Raw genomic sequence first — 16,382 nt, forward strand, 5'->3', positions numbered from 1 at the left:
CAGCTCCCCCAGGAGGCAAGCACATTAACTGCTGAGCTTTCTCTCCAGCCCACACTCAAAAAATTGAGAAAGTGGAGCCGGGGTGGTGGTGCACACCTTTAATTACAGCACTCAGGAGACAGAGGTAGGAGGATCGTCATGAGTTCTAGGCCACCCTGAGTCTACAAAGTGAATTCCAGGCCACCCTGAGCTACAGTGAAACCCTACCTTAAAAAAAAAAAATTGAGAAAGTGGGTTTGGAGGGATGGTTTAGTGGTTAAGGCATTTGCCTGCAAAGCCGAAGGACCCAGGTTCAATTCTCTAGGACCCACATTAGTCAAATGCATCTGGAGTTCATTTGCAGTGGCTGGAGGCCCTGGCATGCCCATTCTCTCTCTCTTCTCTCTCTCCCTGTTTCTCTGTCAAACAAATAAAAACAAAATATTTTTTAAAAATGAGACAAAACCAGGCATGGTGGTGCATGTCTTTAATCCCAGCACTGGAGAGACAGAAGTAAGAGAATTGCCATGAGTTCAAGGCCACCCTACGACTGCATAGTGAACTCCAGGTTGGCCCAGGCTAGAGTGAGATCCTACCTCTAAAAACAACAACAACAACAACAAATTGAAACAGGGTCTTTTGGCCTGGAGCTTACCTGTGTGAGTGTAAAGACTGGCTGGCCTATGAGTGCCAGGGATCCCCCTGTCTGTGCCTCCCTAGTACTGGAATCACAAGCACATAACACCATGCCCAGCATTTTTACATAGGTCCTGGTGATTGTGAGGTTAAGCACTTTACTGACTAAGCTGTTTCCCCAGCACCCCCTTTAGCCCAGTTTAGCAGCCAAGAATTACCTTGAACTCTGACCCTTCTGCCTCCATCCTCCCAAGTGCTGGGATGACAAATGTGTACTACCAAACCTGGTTTTATCCAGGGCTGGGGATTGTACCCAGGGCTTCTTGCATGCTAGGCAAGCAGTCTACCCACTGAGCTACATCCCTAAGCCCTTCTAGAAGACTTAGTGTCATTTAATGAAACAACTAGTTCAGCCAAGCATGATTGTGTTCATACCCCTCACCTCTGACCTCATTTGCTCATTTGTATAGGTACTGCAAGGACTGCACCCTCTTTGAGACAGGGTGTCAGCCTCTCTGGAGCAACAGTGGCAGCATCTGAGTTGAGTTTGTGCGCATGCGCGTGCATTTGAGTTGCTGTGTACATCAGCAATGCAACTGTCAGCTTGTGAGGGTAGGCATGTATGTTTCTTACAGTGGCAAGTATACCAAGAAGGCTTACGGTGTAGGTCTGGCAAAATGCTTGCCTACCATGCCGGTGCTCCTGGATTCAATCCTCAGTACTATACACACACACAAATAAAGAGAACAGACTGTGATAAAACATTCTTTCGTGAACACCTTTTCAACACGTGTTTGTGTGGATGGTGTGTGGGGGGGTAGGCAAGCTTGTGCACGTGTATGTGTGTACATGTGGAGATCAGAGATCGCCATTAGGTGTTTTCCTCTATCACTCATTTTGCTTACTGAATATGGTATCTCAGTAAAACTCAGAATTCACCAATTTGGCTAGTCTAGCTAGCCAATATGCCCCAGAAATCCTCTATCTCTGAGCGCGGGGATTACAGGTGGATTGCCATTCCCACCTGGCATGTAATGTGGAAGCTGGAGACTGAATTCTGGTTCTCATGCTTTATCCATTGAGCCATCTCCCCAGTCCACGATCAGACGCTTGGCACAAATCCCAGCTGGCTCACATAGGGTCACGATCACGTGAGTCTCTGTTCCCTCCTTTTGCATAACGCTTTCTGGCAGAATGTCAAGTTTGAGGAAAAACTATTCCAGTCAATGTGCAGTGGGTATCTAGATAGACCACCTGAGTTAACCAACTATCCAAACCTCCCCTCCTCCTGTGCAGGCGCACACATGTTGGGGACCTGTGTAGCTAACCTCCCATCTGAGCGCATGTCGGAGGGACCGGCCCAGTAACTTGGCGTGTGACTGCAGGTAAAGAGCTGGGGAGGGGGACTCGACTTCCGGGACAAGGTGCGTAAGGGCGTAGCCCAAACCCGAGGGGCAGGACCCGCGTGGATGACGCGAGGCCACGCCCCCACCTTGAGACCGACCCGGAAGCCTCAGTGGCGTTCCTGGGGGAAGATGGCGCCCACCGGGCTGAAGGCTGTGGTAGGGGAAAGTGAGTGCCACCCTGGGGCAAGGCTTTGGTGCACCCTGGGGGACGGGGACCTGGGTGGCACGGGGACTCTGGGGTCTTAGGATCCCCGTGGCGGCGAGCCCCACGCCAGGCTGGACTCCGGACCTCCTGATCCTCGAAGCGGGGGTAGCGGGGCTTGTTTCCAGCTGGGCTCCCGGGTCCTCGGGTGTCTGTGCTGAACAAAATTGGGAGAGTGGGGACTCTAAGGTACGGGTAGGGAGTTGGCGTAGGCTCGATCGCGACCTGTAGGCCAGCTAGGGTGGCAGCAGGAGGAAGACACAGCTTCGGACACCCTCTTCTTGTGTGTCCGAACCACTCAGTTAGGGGCTGAACTCCTGGTTCAAATTGTGTGAGCGCTCAGGTGAAATGTCTGTTCCCCGCGGGGACGACGCGAGGGACACCCTCCTCCTGGCTTCATGACTGAGAACTTGCAGCTTGAAAATCCAGGCCTCGAGAGGCTCGGGTTCTTGTTGGGGGGAGGGATAGAGTATACCTCCTTCCTTTCCCCTCTGGTAGTTCCAGCCTCAGCTGTGCTTTCTGTCCTTATAACAGTATACTTGACACTCTGGCCCACTGTCCAGGCTAAGGTAAAACCCCTGTGTCGCTTCTCTCCACTGCTGAGCCAAGCAGAAACCTTCTTGTACAGTGCAATGAGGCCACTACTCAGGAGTTAATGGGGATATTGGGGGTAAAAGCAGTAATTCCATTTTACAGATGAGGAAAACGAGGCTTGGAGGTTGAGGGGATGACCATAGCCCCCCGCCCTTCCCCCCCCAAAACCCCTAAGTGTTGGGAATCCAGATATTGCCTTGTAGGCAAAAGAGGCCTGATGGAGGTACAGTGAGGGTCACAGGGGGGGAAGGCTTTACTTATTCCTTTCTCTTAAGCACTGTACCTAAATGTGAGGGTGCTTAGTTAAGTTGCTTGACCTCTCAGAACCTCAGTTTTTCTATCTGTAAATTGGGGGTGATGTCTCAGGATCACAGTGGGTAGACATTAAGATGAGGGCACAGGGCTGGGGAGATGGCTCAGTGAATAAACTGCTTGCTTTACAAACAGGAGGACCTGAGTTCAGATCCTCAACACCCATATAAAATTGTAGGTGTGGTGGAGACTGGGGTTGGCTGGCTAGCTAGTGTAGCCAAATTGGTGAGCTCTAGGTTCAGTGTGACACTCTGTCTCAAAAAAAAAAATAAGAATGTCTGAGGAAGACACCTGACATTGACAGCTGGCTTCTGCTCTCCCCCCCATACTCATGCACACACATATTCCTCCATATGTCTACAAACATATATACACTTGCATACCGCCCACATTTGTTTTGCAAAACAGAAAAGGTTCCAACTCAGAAGAAACCTGGTATGACAAGTGTCTTGAACTCTTCCCATCTACTCCCCTGTAGAAATCCTGAGTGGAGTTATTCGGAGTGTGAAAAAGGATGGCGAATGGAAGGTAGGGTGAAGCAGAATGCTGGGTGTCCAGAGGCAGTCCTTTACCCAAGTCTATGTTGGGGTCCCTGAATATGGCACTTCCAGGAATTTCTTGAGGGTGGGGGGGTGGGCCCTGGGCCCTTGAAACTTTCAGTGTCTTCTCATTGCTTGTGTTCCTCCTGGGGCTAGCTATGGCCTCTTTTGCCTTACTTGCCTGTGTATGGGCTTATGTGTCTATCTATCTGGACAGGTGCTTATTCTGGACCACCCAAGTATGCGTATCTTATCGTCCTGCTGTAAAATGTCAGATATCCTGGCAGAGGGCATCACCAGTGAGTGGATGTCCCCACCTCATGTTCTCCACATGGTACCCAGATGCGGGACTTTTTGAAAGTGGGGCCCCTGGGTGAAACTCTTGAGTATAGGATTTCTTCCAGTTGTCCCAAACATGCAGCTCCCCTTACATAGTCTAGGCATGGAACAAAGTACATCCCCTAGATGAGGGAGCCCATGAGGTCCCATGAAGGACTACCTTGTTACAACCCTTAAGGGCTCAGTTTCATTGAGTACTCCTATTGCATATGCAACTCTAAAGAGATCCAGGATGGAACTCAGGTCATCCTAGAAATTAGAGCCCTTCCAAGGGTATGGCCATGTGACTTGAAATAGAGAGAACCCTTGACTTTGTAGCTCTTAGGTAGGGGAACCCCATGATTCCTCCTGTTTAGGAACCTTAGAGAGTGAAGCTGTCTTAAACATATGATCCTCCACCCACCATAGCTAAGGGTCAAGTTCCTCAAACCTGAGACTCCCTCTGTCTCTCTCCTCCATACCACCTACATATGTCCCTTCCTCTGTTGCTACCAGTTGTGGAAGACATCAACAAACGTCGAGAACCCATTCCCAGCCTGGAAGCCATTTATTTGCTGAGTCCCACGGAGAAGGTGCCCACAGGAGTTGCGTGTGTATGTGTGTGTGTGTGTGTGTGTGTGTGTGTGTGCATCACACGTCAGAATGCATGTGTCTGCACAAATATGTGAGTACATCATAGTGTGTGTGCATGTACAATGCCATAATGTATCTGTGTATGCATGTGTACCTGTATATGCCATAAGTGCATGTGTCTAAATGTGTACATGCATGTGTCATATGTATGTGTGTGCATGCATATACATGCCAAAACATGCGTCCTAAGAATTTTTTTGGTTTTTCAAGGTAGGGTCTTGCTCTAGCCCAGGCTGACCTGGAATTCACTCTGTAGTCTCAGGGTGGCCTTGAACACATGGTGATCCTCCTACCTCTGCCTCCCAAGTGCTGGGATTAATGGCATGTGCCACGCTACCACACCCAGCCCTAAGAAATGTTTGTATTGCCAGCCCTGTATATGTCAATGCATGTATGTGTGCATGTCCCTGTGCATGTTTGCATATAATGTAGCATGGGGAACAGCTTGAGACTCCTGCAGCAGAAAAGTCCACGGGTGCAGGGTATTACTCTGAGAGTGATCTGCATTCCTCAGTCAGTTCAGGCCCTAATCGCAGACTTCCGGGGGACTCCGACCTTTGCCTATAAAGCTGCACATGTCTTCTTCACTGACAGTGAGTGAGGGAAAGGAGGTGCTGGGAGGAGCTGGGGCAAGAAGGGAGAAGCATGGGGTTGGCTTTGGTCTAACAACCTTCTTGTCCATCCCAGCCTGCTCTGAGCCCTTATTCAGTGAGCTGGGCCGCTCTCGCCTAGCAAAAGTGGTGAAGACCTTGAAAGAAATCCACCTTGCCTTCCTCCCCTATGAGGCCCAGGTATAGCCCAGGCCTGGATAGGGTGTGTATGTGCATTCCCAACCAAATAGCCCAGGTTCCCTTGGAAACAGGGTGGAGTTCTATCCCTCTGGGCATTCATTTCTAGGGGACAGTACAGATCACAGAGCAGACTTCCTCCTACAGGAGAGGGAGGAAGTTTGCCAGGGTGGGGAGGGAGGGCTTATCTTTGCACCCCTTCTGGGCCAGCCAGTTGGTGGGCAGCCTCAGCTTGCCTTCAGGCTGGAAAGCAGATTTCAGAGAAATGCAAGGGGCAGTTGCTGGGAAGTGGGCTGATTACTCCTATAGTGGTGGCCTTTGTACTTCTGTCCTCCAGGTGTTCTCTCTGGATGCCCCTCACAGCACCTACAACCTCTACTGCCCCTTCCGGGCTGGGGAACGGGCACGGCAGGTCGATGTGTTGGCCCAGCAGATTGCTACACTTTGTGCCACACTTCAGGAATACCCATCTATTCGCTACCGCAAGTGGGGACCCAGTTCCATCCCCGCTCCAGTGCTACCTTCTGACCTTCATTCCAGCCTGCGTCCAATATTTTTTTGCATGTGTAAAATGCATGTGTGTGTACATGTGGGCACATGTGTGTGCAGGTGTTGAGTTTGAAGTCAGGTGTCTTCAGTTTTTCTCCATCCTATTTGTTGAGACAGGGTCTGTCATTTGAACCCAGAGCGCGATGGTTTATCTAGTCTAGCTAGCCAGCTTCTTAAGTATCCCTTTTCTCTGCCTCGTGAGCACAGGGAATACAGATGGATTTCCATGTCTGCCTGGGTAGTATGTGGGTGCTGGGGATTCAAACTCTGGTCTGTACACTTTAGTGGCAAGTGCTTGATCTAAAGCTATTTCCCAAGATCCCTTTAACCAATCTTTAACTTGGTCCTCATCTCAGCCCCTGACTCCCATCCCCAACCTTGATCTCAAGATTGTACCCAGTCTTCCCAGACTCCATTTCCTGATGCCCTTCTGTGTGATTTTACCATGTTCAGGGGTCCAGAAGACACAGCCCAGTTGGCCCATGCTGTCTTAGCCAAGCTGAATGCCTTCAAGGCAGATACTCCCAGTCTAGGCGAGGTGAGGGGACAATGAGGAGGTACAGAGGGAGGCTTTTCAGGGTTCACATGATTGGGGTAAGCACCTTTATCCTTGCACCACCCCGCCTAGGGCCTTGAGAAAACCCGCTCGCAGCTGCTTATCATGGACCGGGCAGCCGATCCTGTGTCCCCACTGTTGCATGAACTCACGTTCCAAGCCATGGCCTATGACCTGCTAGACATCGAACAGGATACATACAGGTTGCCAGACCCAGGAGGGCACCCTCCATCCCCACTGGTAATCCCTGGTCCTAAGTTAATACCCTTGACCTTTATGTCCTTCCATGTCTCCTTCTCCTCCAGGTATGAGACAACAGGACTAAGTGAGGCTCGGGAGAAGGTGGTACTCCTGGATGAAGATGATGATCTGTGGGTGGAGCTTCGACACATGCACATTGCAGATGTTTCCAAGTATGTGCACACCATGGGTGCTGGCAGTGTGGGTCTCATCAGATACTTCCTCACCCATTGTGAACCTGGTACATGGTTGTAGGACCCCTGGGGCACCCAAGCCTCAAGTTGCTCATGACCATTCTATAAGCAATGCCCTTTAGTGGGTCTTATGTGTGTGTATGTGTGTGTTGAGGGCAGAGTTAACTTAGTTATTTTCCACCTTTTTGAGACAGAGAACTCACTGAGAACCTAGAGCTCACAGATCTGGCTAGACTAGCTAGCCAGCACACCCTAGGAATCCCCCATCTCTGCCTCTCCAGTGCTGAATTTTAGGTACATCTAACCATGCTCAGCTCTATGCTCATGCACCAAGCATCTTATCCAATGAGCCATCTCCCTAGACCCTCAGTGGTACACTTGACCAGCCTCTAACCCCAACCCTGGGCACCACCGTAGCCTGGTACTAGAATATGCATCCCCTGTTTACCATTCCATGGCAGTGAGACCCCCCCCCAACACTGTCTTAGTGCCCTCCTCCACCTCTCCCTGCCTTCCCTCATGGCTAGGAAGGTCACTGAGCTTCTGAAGTCATTCTGTGAGAGCAAGCGGCTGACCACTGACAAGGTAGGGGCTAGCCCATGGAAGGTGGGCAGAGCTTCAGTCTTATCCTGAGTCTGGAGTGGGATCCCTACTGGTACAGGACCAGGGCCTGGCTTCTTACCACCTCCTACCCTCACCCATTCCACCCCAGGCCAACATCAAAGACCTGTCCTACATACTGAAAAAGATGCCACAGTATCAGAAGGAGCTGAACAAGGTGAGCTCTGGCAAGTGGAGTGGACCTTCAGCCCCAAGCATGGTCCTGCTCTCTGATTTGACCACCTCTGTTATCCCTATTCCTGCAGTATTCTACACATCTGCATTTAGCTGATGACTGCATGAAGCATTTCAAGGGCTCTGTGGAGAAGCTTTGCGGTGTAGAGCAGGTGGGAGGCAGGGCTGCTGGGAGCGTGGCCCTGTAGGAGGACATCCTCTGGGAGGGGGCAGGGGCTTCCAGGAGTCAGAGCATGAGGAGAGGTGAGGCCTCAGAGAGGAGGCAGTGTAAGGAGGTTTGGTGTCTCCAAAAGGGGGCTGTACCCTTTGGTAGTTGGGATCTAGGGAGGGGTGGGCCTCTAAGAGGGGATGGGTACTTAGGAGAGTGGGGAAGCAGTAGAGCCTCTGAAAGGGCAGGGAGTTAAGAGTGTGGGGTTGGGCTGGAGAGATGGCTTAGCAGTTAAGGCACTTGCCTGCAAAGCCAAAGCACCCAGGTTTGATTCCCCAGTACCCACGTAGCCAGATACACAAAGTGGTGCATACGTTTAGAGTTTATTTTGCAAATGGCTAGAGGCCCTGGTGGGTCCATTCTCTCTCTATCTGCCTCTTTCTCTCATAAATAAATAAATAAAAATTTGTAAAGATTAATTTTTTTTTCAAGGTAGGGTCTCACTCTAGCCCATGCTGGCCTGGAATTCACTCTGTATTCTCAGGGTGGCCTCGAACTCATGGTGATCCTCCTATCTCTGCCTCCCGAGTGCTGGGATTAAAGATGTGTGCCACCATGCCCTGCTAAAAAATTTTTTTAATAAGAGTGTAGGGTACTATGTTGCCTCCCAGCAGGGCAGAGCCCTCTGATAGGCAGAACTTGGGCAGGCTAGGACTTGTAGGGAAGGGGCCTTGGAGAGGGGTGAGACCTGTGTGAGAGGATGGAGCCTTGAAGAGGTAGGTTGGTGGAGTTATAAGAAGGTGGTCCTGGTATAGGGATGTGTCCTGTGTACAGTTGTGCCAGACTTTGGGAGGCCTGTTACTAGGTTGAAGGAGGGTCCCTACCTCTTATCAAGGACCCTGGGTTGCCTCTCTTCTGCCACCTTCCTACCCCTGTCCACCCCAGCATCTGACTGGACAGCTGACCCTCATGCTCCACAGGACCTGGCCATGGGCTCTGATGCAGAGGGGGAGAAGATCAAAGATGCCATGAAGCTGATAGTTCCGGTCCTACTAGATGCCACAGTACCTCCCTATGATAAGATCCGGGTCCTGTTGCTTTACATTCTTCTACGGAATGGTGAGTTCTGGGACACCCTACTCACCAGTGTCTCTAGTCTAAGAAACCTCAAGTTTATCATTCCCCAATAACCAGGCAAGCAGATACTGTTTTGGGCCAGGGATGACCCTTCAATGGTGCAGTAACCCACTTATCAACATGAGAGTTCCTCATGATATACAGATCCCCAAATCTGTGGATCCTATAGACTTAGGGTTCCTTCTACTAATTGTGATGAACCCTCCCATCCTACCTTATCAAGGATAGCAATTCACAATTTCTCTAAAACGAGAATTCCTCTTTACAATTAACTTTGGAAACTTCTTGCATCCATCTCTTCATTCCAACCCTCTTTACCCAGGACCCCATTCAGCCCCTCCCTGTTGCTGTCCCCAGGTGTGAGTGAGGAGAACCTGGCCAAGCTGATTCAGCATGCCAACGTGCAGGCCTACAGCAGCCTCATTCGGAACTTGGAGCAGCTGGGGAGTACTGTCACCAACCCCGGGGTATGCTGGGAACTGGCAAGAGGTGGGGTCTTGTAGGGTAAGGGTGGCATATGACCAGTTTGGGTACACAGCATGGCTTGTTGGGGACATAAAGCATGCAAGTCACCCCCATTTCTGGATCACATGATAGGCAGCAGGGCTAAGATGGGATCCCTGAAATGTTGGCACAATGTGGGGTGTATGGTCTAATCCCTAAGAGTGGGTGTTAGGGTAACTGTTGTTGGGGGATGGTATCCTAGTGATCCTGAAGGTCTTGGTAGATCCCTCACCCAGCACACATGGTGACTTCCTGTGTTCAGCCCTAGACTTGGCCTCTCCTGTCTTCTCTGACCCTATATAACCACCTCGCTTGACCCTTCTCTGCTATGGGCCTGTGGCTCCTTGTGTGCCTTCCACCCTGCCTCCATCCTCTGACCCTCCCTGTGTTTGTATGTCTGTCCTTCGTTGTTTTCTTTCTTTCTTTTTTCTTTTCCTTTTTGTTTTTTTTTCCCTTTGGCTTTCCAAGGTATGGTCTCACTGTGGTCCAGGCCGACCTGGAATTCACATTGTATTCTCAGGGTAGCCTTGAACTCATAGCCTCCCAAGTGCTAGGATTAAAGGCATGTACCACCATGCCCAGCTTGTTTTATTTTTGGTGTGTGTATGCGTGAACGTACATTTGGTGTTGTGTGCATAACCTATGCATACATATGTGGAGTCCATAGGAGGATGTCAGATATCCTCCTCTATTGCTCTTCTACCCACTTTTTCTCCCTGAGACAGAGTCTCACTGAACCTGTAGCATGTGCCATTTTTCAGTTAGATGGCTGACAGTAAGCCCTCCTCAGCACTGGGATTACAGGTATGTATGGTCATGCCCACCTTTTTACATGAGTGCTGGGGAATAGAACACAGGTCCTCATGTTTGCACTGAGCATCTTCCTAATCCTTATTTTATTTGGTATTTTTTTCTTTCCTTTTTTTTTTTCAAGGTAGGGTCTCACTCTAGGCCAGGCTGACCTGGCACTCACTCTGTAGTCCCAGACTGCCCTCGAATTTACAGGGATCCCTGTACCTCTGCCTCCCAAAGTCTGGCACACCTGAATACAGGCCACATCCCTGTCCCAGAACCACTTTCTTATAACTCCACCAACCTCTCCAAGACTCCACCTTCTCACCCAAATCTCACTCCTCTCCAAGGCCCCTTCCCTAAAAGTCCTAGTCCTGCCAAAATTCTGCCTATTAGAGTGCTGCAATTAAAGACATGAGCCACCACACCTGGACCCCTTATTTTATTTTTTTAAAATATTTTTCTTTTTCTTTATTTATTTGAGAGAGAGAGAGAGAGAGAAATAGGCAGAGAGAGGGAGAGAGAATGGGCATGCCAGGGCCTCTAGACAGTGCAAACAAACTCCAGATGCATACACCCCCTTGTGCTTCTGGCTTACATGGGTCCTGGGGAATTGAAACTGGGTCCTTTGACTTTGCAGGCAAGCGCCTTAACCACTAAGCCATTTTTCCAGCACCCCCTTGTTTGTTTATTAATTAATTAATTAATTTCTTGAGTCATGATCTCATGCTAGCTCAGGCTGACCCGGAATTCACTATGTAGTCTCAGGGTGGCCTCAAACTCACTGATCCTCCTACTCTGTCTCCCGAGTGCTAGGATTAGGTCCCCTTATTTAGTGTTTTGATCACTATCTCTCTCTAGCCCAGGCTGGCTTCCATGGATCTCACTGTGTAGCTCAAGTTGGCATTGAACTCATCATGGCTGTCCTCCTGTCTCAGATTCCCAAGTGAATGGAATTGTAATCATAAGCTACCATGCCTGGCTTGTCTTTTGTCTCTTGCTTGTCCCTGTTTCTCTGTGCCCTGCATCTCACTCTCATCTTTTTCTTTGTTCTCTGTTTCTCCTTTTTCTTCCATCTCTGTTCCTTCTGTTTCTTTTTCATCCCCATCTCCCTTATCTCTGATTCTTTTTGTCATTTTGGTCTCTCTTTCTCTGTCTCTTCCTCTATCTCTTTCTTTCTGTCTTTCTCTCTCTGTTTGCCTTGCTGTCTGTCTGCCTCTCAGTGTCTGCCTCTTTCTCCCCCCTTCTCTATATCTGTCCTTCTATCTGTATCTATATCTTTCTTTGTTTCTTTCTGATTTTCTTTCTCTCTGTATTTCTCCTTCTCTCTTGAGTGCTCTCCCTGCTCCATTTCTCTGCCTTTCCCCTCTTCCAGTCATCTGAGGCCCAGGCCCATCTGTGACCAGCCTCCTTTTTCCCAACTCTGCCCATCCCTCCTATAGGGCTCTACAACCTCAAGCCGGCTGGAGAGGAGGGAACGCACAGAGTCCACTTATCAGTTGTCTCGCTGGTCTCCAGTCATTAAGGACATAATGGAGGTACCTAAGGTTGTGGGGGTCCACCTCTTCCCTCCTGATCCTGTCAGCTGCTCAGCTTCCTTCCCACTCTCAGTGCTAAGCCTTGGGCTTAATGGAAAATCCCTCATTATCAGCATTCCCCTGGCACTGTCTCTGCTCTGTCTGGGAATGCACATGTATCCTAAGTCACATAGGACTCACTTATTGAAAAACCTGGCCTTTTCTCCATCCTGTCTCTCCCTCTAACCTCCACCTGTCAGCCTAAAAGCTTTTCTCGTGCTAGTTTCTGGCCATCCTACCACCCCAGAGCAACAGCAGGGTGTTGCTCTTGCTGGTCTTTGACTCTTTCTGCTTGAGGGCCTTGGATGTCTGGACTCTTAGGTCTCCGAAGGTACACTTGATGGCTCTTTTTACCAGAATTGTGGCCCCTGAACACATTAGTTGGTCCCATTGTCTAATGGCTCCTCTCTTAAACTTGGCCACCTCTGGCCACCCAGGATGCGGTAGAGGACCGGCTAGACCGAAAACTCTGGCCCTTCGTGTCTGACCCTGCCCCTACACCCAGCTCCCAAGCTGCGGTCAGGTGAGGGACCCAGGGAGGCCCAGGTTGGGGGTGAGTTGGTGTCTCCATCCTAGACTGACCTCTGCACCCCAACCCCACCCAGTGCACGTTTTGGTCATTGGCATAAGAACAAGACTGGTGTGGAGTCTCGGGCCGGGCCCAGGCTTATTGTCTACATTGTGGGTGGTGTGGCCATGTCCGAGATGAGGGCTGCCTACGAGGTGACCAGGGCCACCGAGGGCAAATGGGAAGTGCTCATTGGTGAGTGGTTGGTTGGAACTGTGGTTCCTGGGGACTGGACTTGGGACTGCCACCTGGTGCCCAGGCTTGGGACTCTGGGGGTCTTATGAGATCTGTTGTTGGGTCCAGGGTCCCTAAAAGGCTGGGATGGATTCTGTAGACCCGTGGGAGCTGGGGCAGGACTCTGGGTCCCTAGAGGTCTGTCTGGGGCTGGACTTGAATCCTTGGAAAGTTGGGAACCTGGGGTGCAGAGTGACATGAAATGGTCCCTACCAGCAGAAATCCTAGTAGGGGTGCCTGGGTCTGAGACAACACCCCTACCTCCCCCTCCCCGCACTCTGCTCCTGACTAGGATCCTCACATATCCTTACACCTACCCGCTTCCTGGATGACCTCAAGACTCTGGATCAGAAGCTGGAGGACATTGCCCTGCCCTGACTCTGTTGCCCCCACATCCTGCCTTTCCATATAAATAAATTCCTTTTGTCTTTCCACTGGTGCTCACTTCATTTTGTTTTGCTCTACTGGATCACACTTGTGCCACAGGCCTCCCCAGGGCCTGCTTTCCTTGGCTCCTCAGAGCATCTTCAGCTCTGGGTTGTAGTTCCAATATTGGCTTGAAGTCCTACAAGCTAGGAGGCCTGGCTATCTGGCTGGTCTCCTTTTCAAAGGCTGGGTGGGGCATGGTGGCACATGCCTTTAATCCCAGGATTCAGGAGGCAGAGATAGGAGGATTGTTATGAGTTTGAGGTCACCCTGAAACTACATAGTGAAAAGACCCACCCATTCTATGTGGCCAAAGGGTTTCCAGTAGTGTTGTGTTGAGAGGAAGCATAGCATCAGATATCTGGTGTGAAGTCTAACTGTCCCAGTAATCTTTTTTGTTTGTTGGTTTGTTTGAGGGAGGGTCTGTCTCATTCTAGTCCAGGCTGACCTGAAACGTACTCTGTAGCTCAGGCTGGCCTCACACTCATAGTGATCCTCCACCCTCAACTTCCTCAGTGCTGGGATCAAAGGAATGTGCCAGTATACTCGGTGACCCCCCTGTTTTGAACCTGGACCATCAGGCTTTGCAACCTCTGTTGTGGTCAGCTCCATGTTGCTGGGATGAACTTTCAAACAAACACAAGTTTATGAGTTTATGGGAGGAATGAGATTTGCTTCAGGTTTACGGATCCAGGGGAAGTTCCATAATGACGGAAGAGACTGGCCCCCTTTTGCAAATCCAAGCAGAGAGACGCCACCCAAACAGCCAGCACCACAAGTAAGCACAAAACCAGCAGCAAAGCAGCAGATGCCCCTAGCAAGCAGCAGGGCCCCAGGCAGAGCTCAAACTGCTTGAAAGCAGATCTGCCCCCGGAGACACCTTAGGACCCCAGTATCTGCTGACAGTAACACCTCTTCTAGCCAGGCAGCTAGAAATCCAAGAAGTTTCAAGCTTTAATAAAACATCTGAGTCTATTGGGAGACATACAAACTACCACAATCCCTAAGCCAGCTCTCCTGCTCTCCAGTGACCTTTTGAATGTGGCTCCAGGTCACCCCATATCAGTTGTCCCAACTGTAAAATTGCACATTCTTGCTATAATTCAAGGGGATAGGGAGTGTGTTTGTAGTAGTAGGTGTATAGTGGAAGCTGAGCAGCTGGGAAGAGGGTGGCTCAACTTTTTTCCAGGAAATTGACCAGTTGATCCTGGCCCCAGCCCTTCCTTTCCCCCATACTTCCTCATTTGGGGGTCTAAAATTCTCCATAAACCAACTCCCATTTATAGTTTACTCCAGGGGAGTAGAAATACAAGGGAACTTTTAGTTTGAAAAATTATGTATTATTGGATTTCTCTCTCTGCATGCATGTGTCCAGGTGCATGTGTGTAGGCACATGTGAGTGCGTGTGCATGTGGAGGCCAGAGACTGACATGAGGTGCTCCCTCCATGCCTCCCCCTTCATTTACTGAGACAAGGTCATAGCCTGAAGCTCACATACTTGGCTAGTCTGGCTAGCCAGCTTGCCTTGGGGATCCTCTTGTCTCCATTTCCTGAGCACTGGGATTACTTGTGTACAAAGCCATGCTTGCTACTTGCTGGTTCTTATTCGGGTGCCAGGGATCCAAATTTGGGTTCCCACAAGTCCTTTATCCACTGAGCCATTTCCCCAGCACCTCTTGGGTTTCTTTTAAAATCAGGACACTTTGTTTATTTAAGGGAAAGAGGAAACAAGATGTAGCTCAGAGTAGTGTCAAACATGTCAGAGAGACAGCTCTCCATTGTCCAGCACAGCATGAGGACTACACAGATTACCATTTGTTCAGTGGAGAGATGAGTTGGGTCTTGTGTAGCCCAGGCTGGCTCCAAAGTCACCATTTAGGCAAGACTGTACTTGAACTCTTGGCCCTGCTTTCACTTCTGAATAGCTGGTTTTTGGGTTTATGAGACACCATCCATGCCCAACTTAATAATAGTAATAATTGTAGTTGGAATTTCTGCTAAAAGACTTTAGATATGCTTGTTATCCTACATGCACAGAATGGGTAACTATATGAGATTATATGTTAATTTATGTTAATATATGTTAATGGATAACCATTTTACCACCTGTCTGCATTTTGAGCCATCATATTGTACCCCTTAAATATGTGCAATCAAATGTATGAAGGAAGCCAGATGTAGTGGTGCATGCCTATAATCCCAGTGCTTGGGAGGATGAGGTAGGAGGATTGCCGTGATTTTGGGGCCAGCCTGAGCTGCAGAGTGAGTTTCAGGTCAACCTGAGCTATAGTGAGACCCTGCCTCCAGGCTCCCCCCACCCACAAAGTATGAAAAGTTACAGAAAATGATCAAAATATGATTACTTTTTCCTTGATGCTGGAAATGGAACATAGGGCCTTCCACAGGCTAGGTGAATGTTTAACCACTGATGTATATCCCAGCCTTATAAACAAAATACACTGCTGATGGGAATGTAAATTAGTGTAGCCACAATAGAGATCACTGTGGAGGTTCTTCAAAAAGTTAAAAATAGGACTGAAGAAATGGCTTAGTGGTTAAGGTGCTTGCCTGTGGAGCCTAAAGACCCATGTTTGACTCTCCAGATCTCATGTATACCAAATGCACAAGGGTGAGGCAAATACAAGGTTGCACATGCCCATTAGGTGGCAAAAGCATCTGGAGTTCAATTTTAGTGGCTGAGGCTCTGCCATGCCAATTCTTCCTCTCTCTCTTTAAAATAAGAAAAAAAAAAACATAAAAAAAGGAAAGCTATAAACAGAACTGGAGAGATGGCACAGTGGTTGAAGTCACCTGACTGCAAAGCCTGATGGTCTGGGTTTGATTTTGATTCCCCAATACCCACATAGAGCCAGATGTACAATGTTACATGTGTCTGGAGTTCATTTGCAGCAGCAGGAACCCATTCTCCTCTCTCTCTCTCTCTCTGCCTCTTTCTGTCTCAATCTCAAATAAATAATTTTTTTTTTCCTGAGGACACATTCCACATTTTATTTACATTTTAAGACTAACTATAATCTCAAAATCACATATCCATACACCTGTTTCCTTTTTGTTGGCTTTCACTTAAAACTTAAATGCATGGTTTATTAAACCATGACTGCAAACAAATATTTATCATGTCTGTTACATGTACCAAACAGGAACATCTTTTAACAGAAATGCATCAGACCCCTCTCCTGCAACATCCTTTTATTATAAATACAGGTATCAAAA

The 16,382-nt window shown here is 49.2% G+C and overlaps 1 protein-coding gene across 13 annotated transcripts; it reads left to right on the top strand.

The window, feature by feature from the left end:
- The first annotated feature begins 1,843 nt into the window (after positions 1–1,843).
- On the top strand, positions 1,844–13,156 carry Stxbp2 (syntaxin binding protein 2). 13 transcript variants are annotated; one of them, XM_045150140.1, is made up of 20 exons: positions 1,844–2,000; positions 3,608–3,657; positions 3,886–3,967; positions 4,503–4,600; positions 5,155–5,233; positions 5,328–5,431; positions 5,766–5,914; positions 6,431–6,515; positions 6,606–6,736; positions 6,839–6,946; positions 7,456–7,552; positions 7,680–7,745; positions 7,834–7,914; positions 8,891–9,029; positions 9,405–9,514; positions 11,786–11,881; positions 12,144–12,251; positions 12,358–12,443; positions 12,526–12,683; positions 13,015–13,156. In XM_045150140.1, exons 3-20 carry the CDS (start codon positions 3,910–3,912, stop codon positions 13,098–13,100), a joined length of 1,839 nt encoding a protein of 612 aa, XP_045006075.1. In that variant the 5' UTR covers positions 1,844–2,000; positions 3,608–3,657; positions 3,886–3,909; the 3' UTR covers positions 13,101–13,156. The 13 variants fall into 13 exon arrangements, with proteins under 13 accessions (XP_045006075.1, XP_045006076.1, XP_045006078.1 ...); XM_045150131.1 differs by lacking the exon at positions 1,844–2,000 and adding an exon at positions 2,080–2,187; XM_045150135.1 differs by lacking the exon at positions 1,844–2,000 and adding an exon at positions 2,081–2,187 and having other exon boundaries at positions 12,219–12,251.
- The last annotated feature ends 3,226 nt before the right edge of the window (positions 13,157–16,382 follow it).

This window comes from Jaculus jaculus, chromosome 5 (assembly GCF_020740685.1).
Source record: "Jaculus jaculus isolate mJacJac1 chromosome 5, mJacJac1.mat.Y.cur, whole genome shotgun sequence".
In the NCBI taxonomy this organism is placed as follows: domain Eukaryota; kingdom Metazoa; phylum Chordata; class Mammalia; order Rodentia; family Dipodidae; genus Jaculus; species Jaculus jaculus.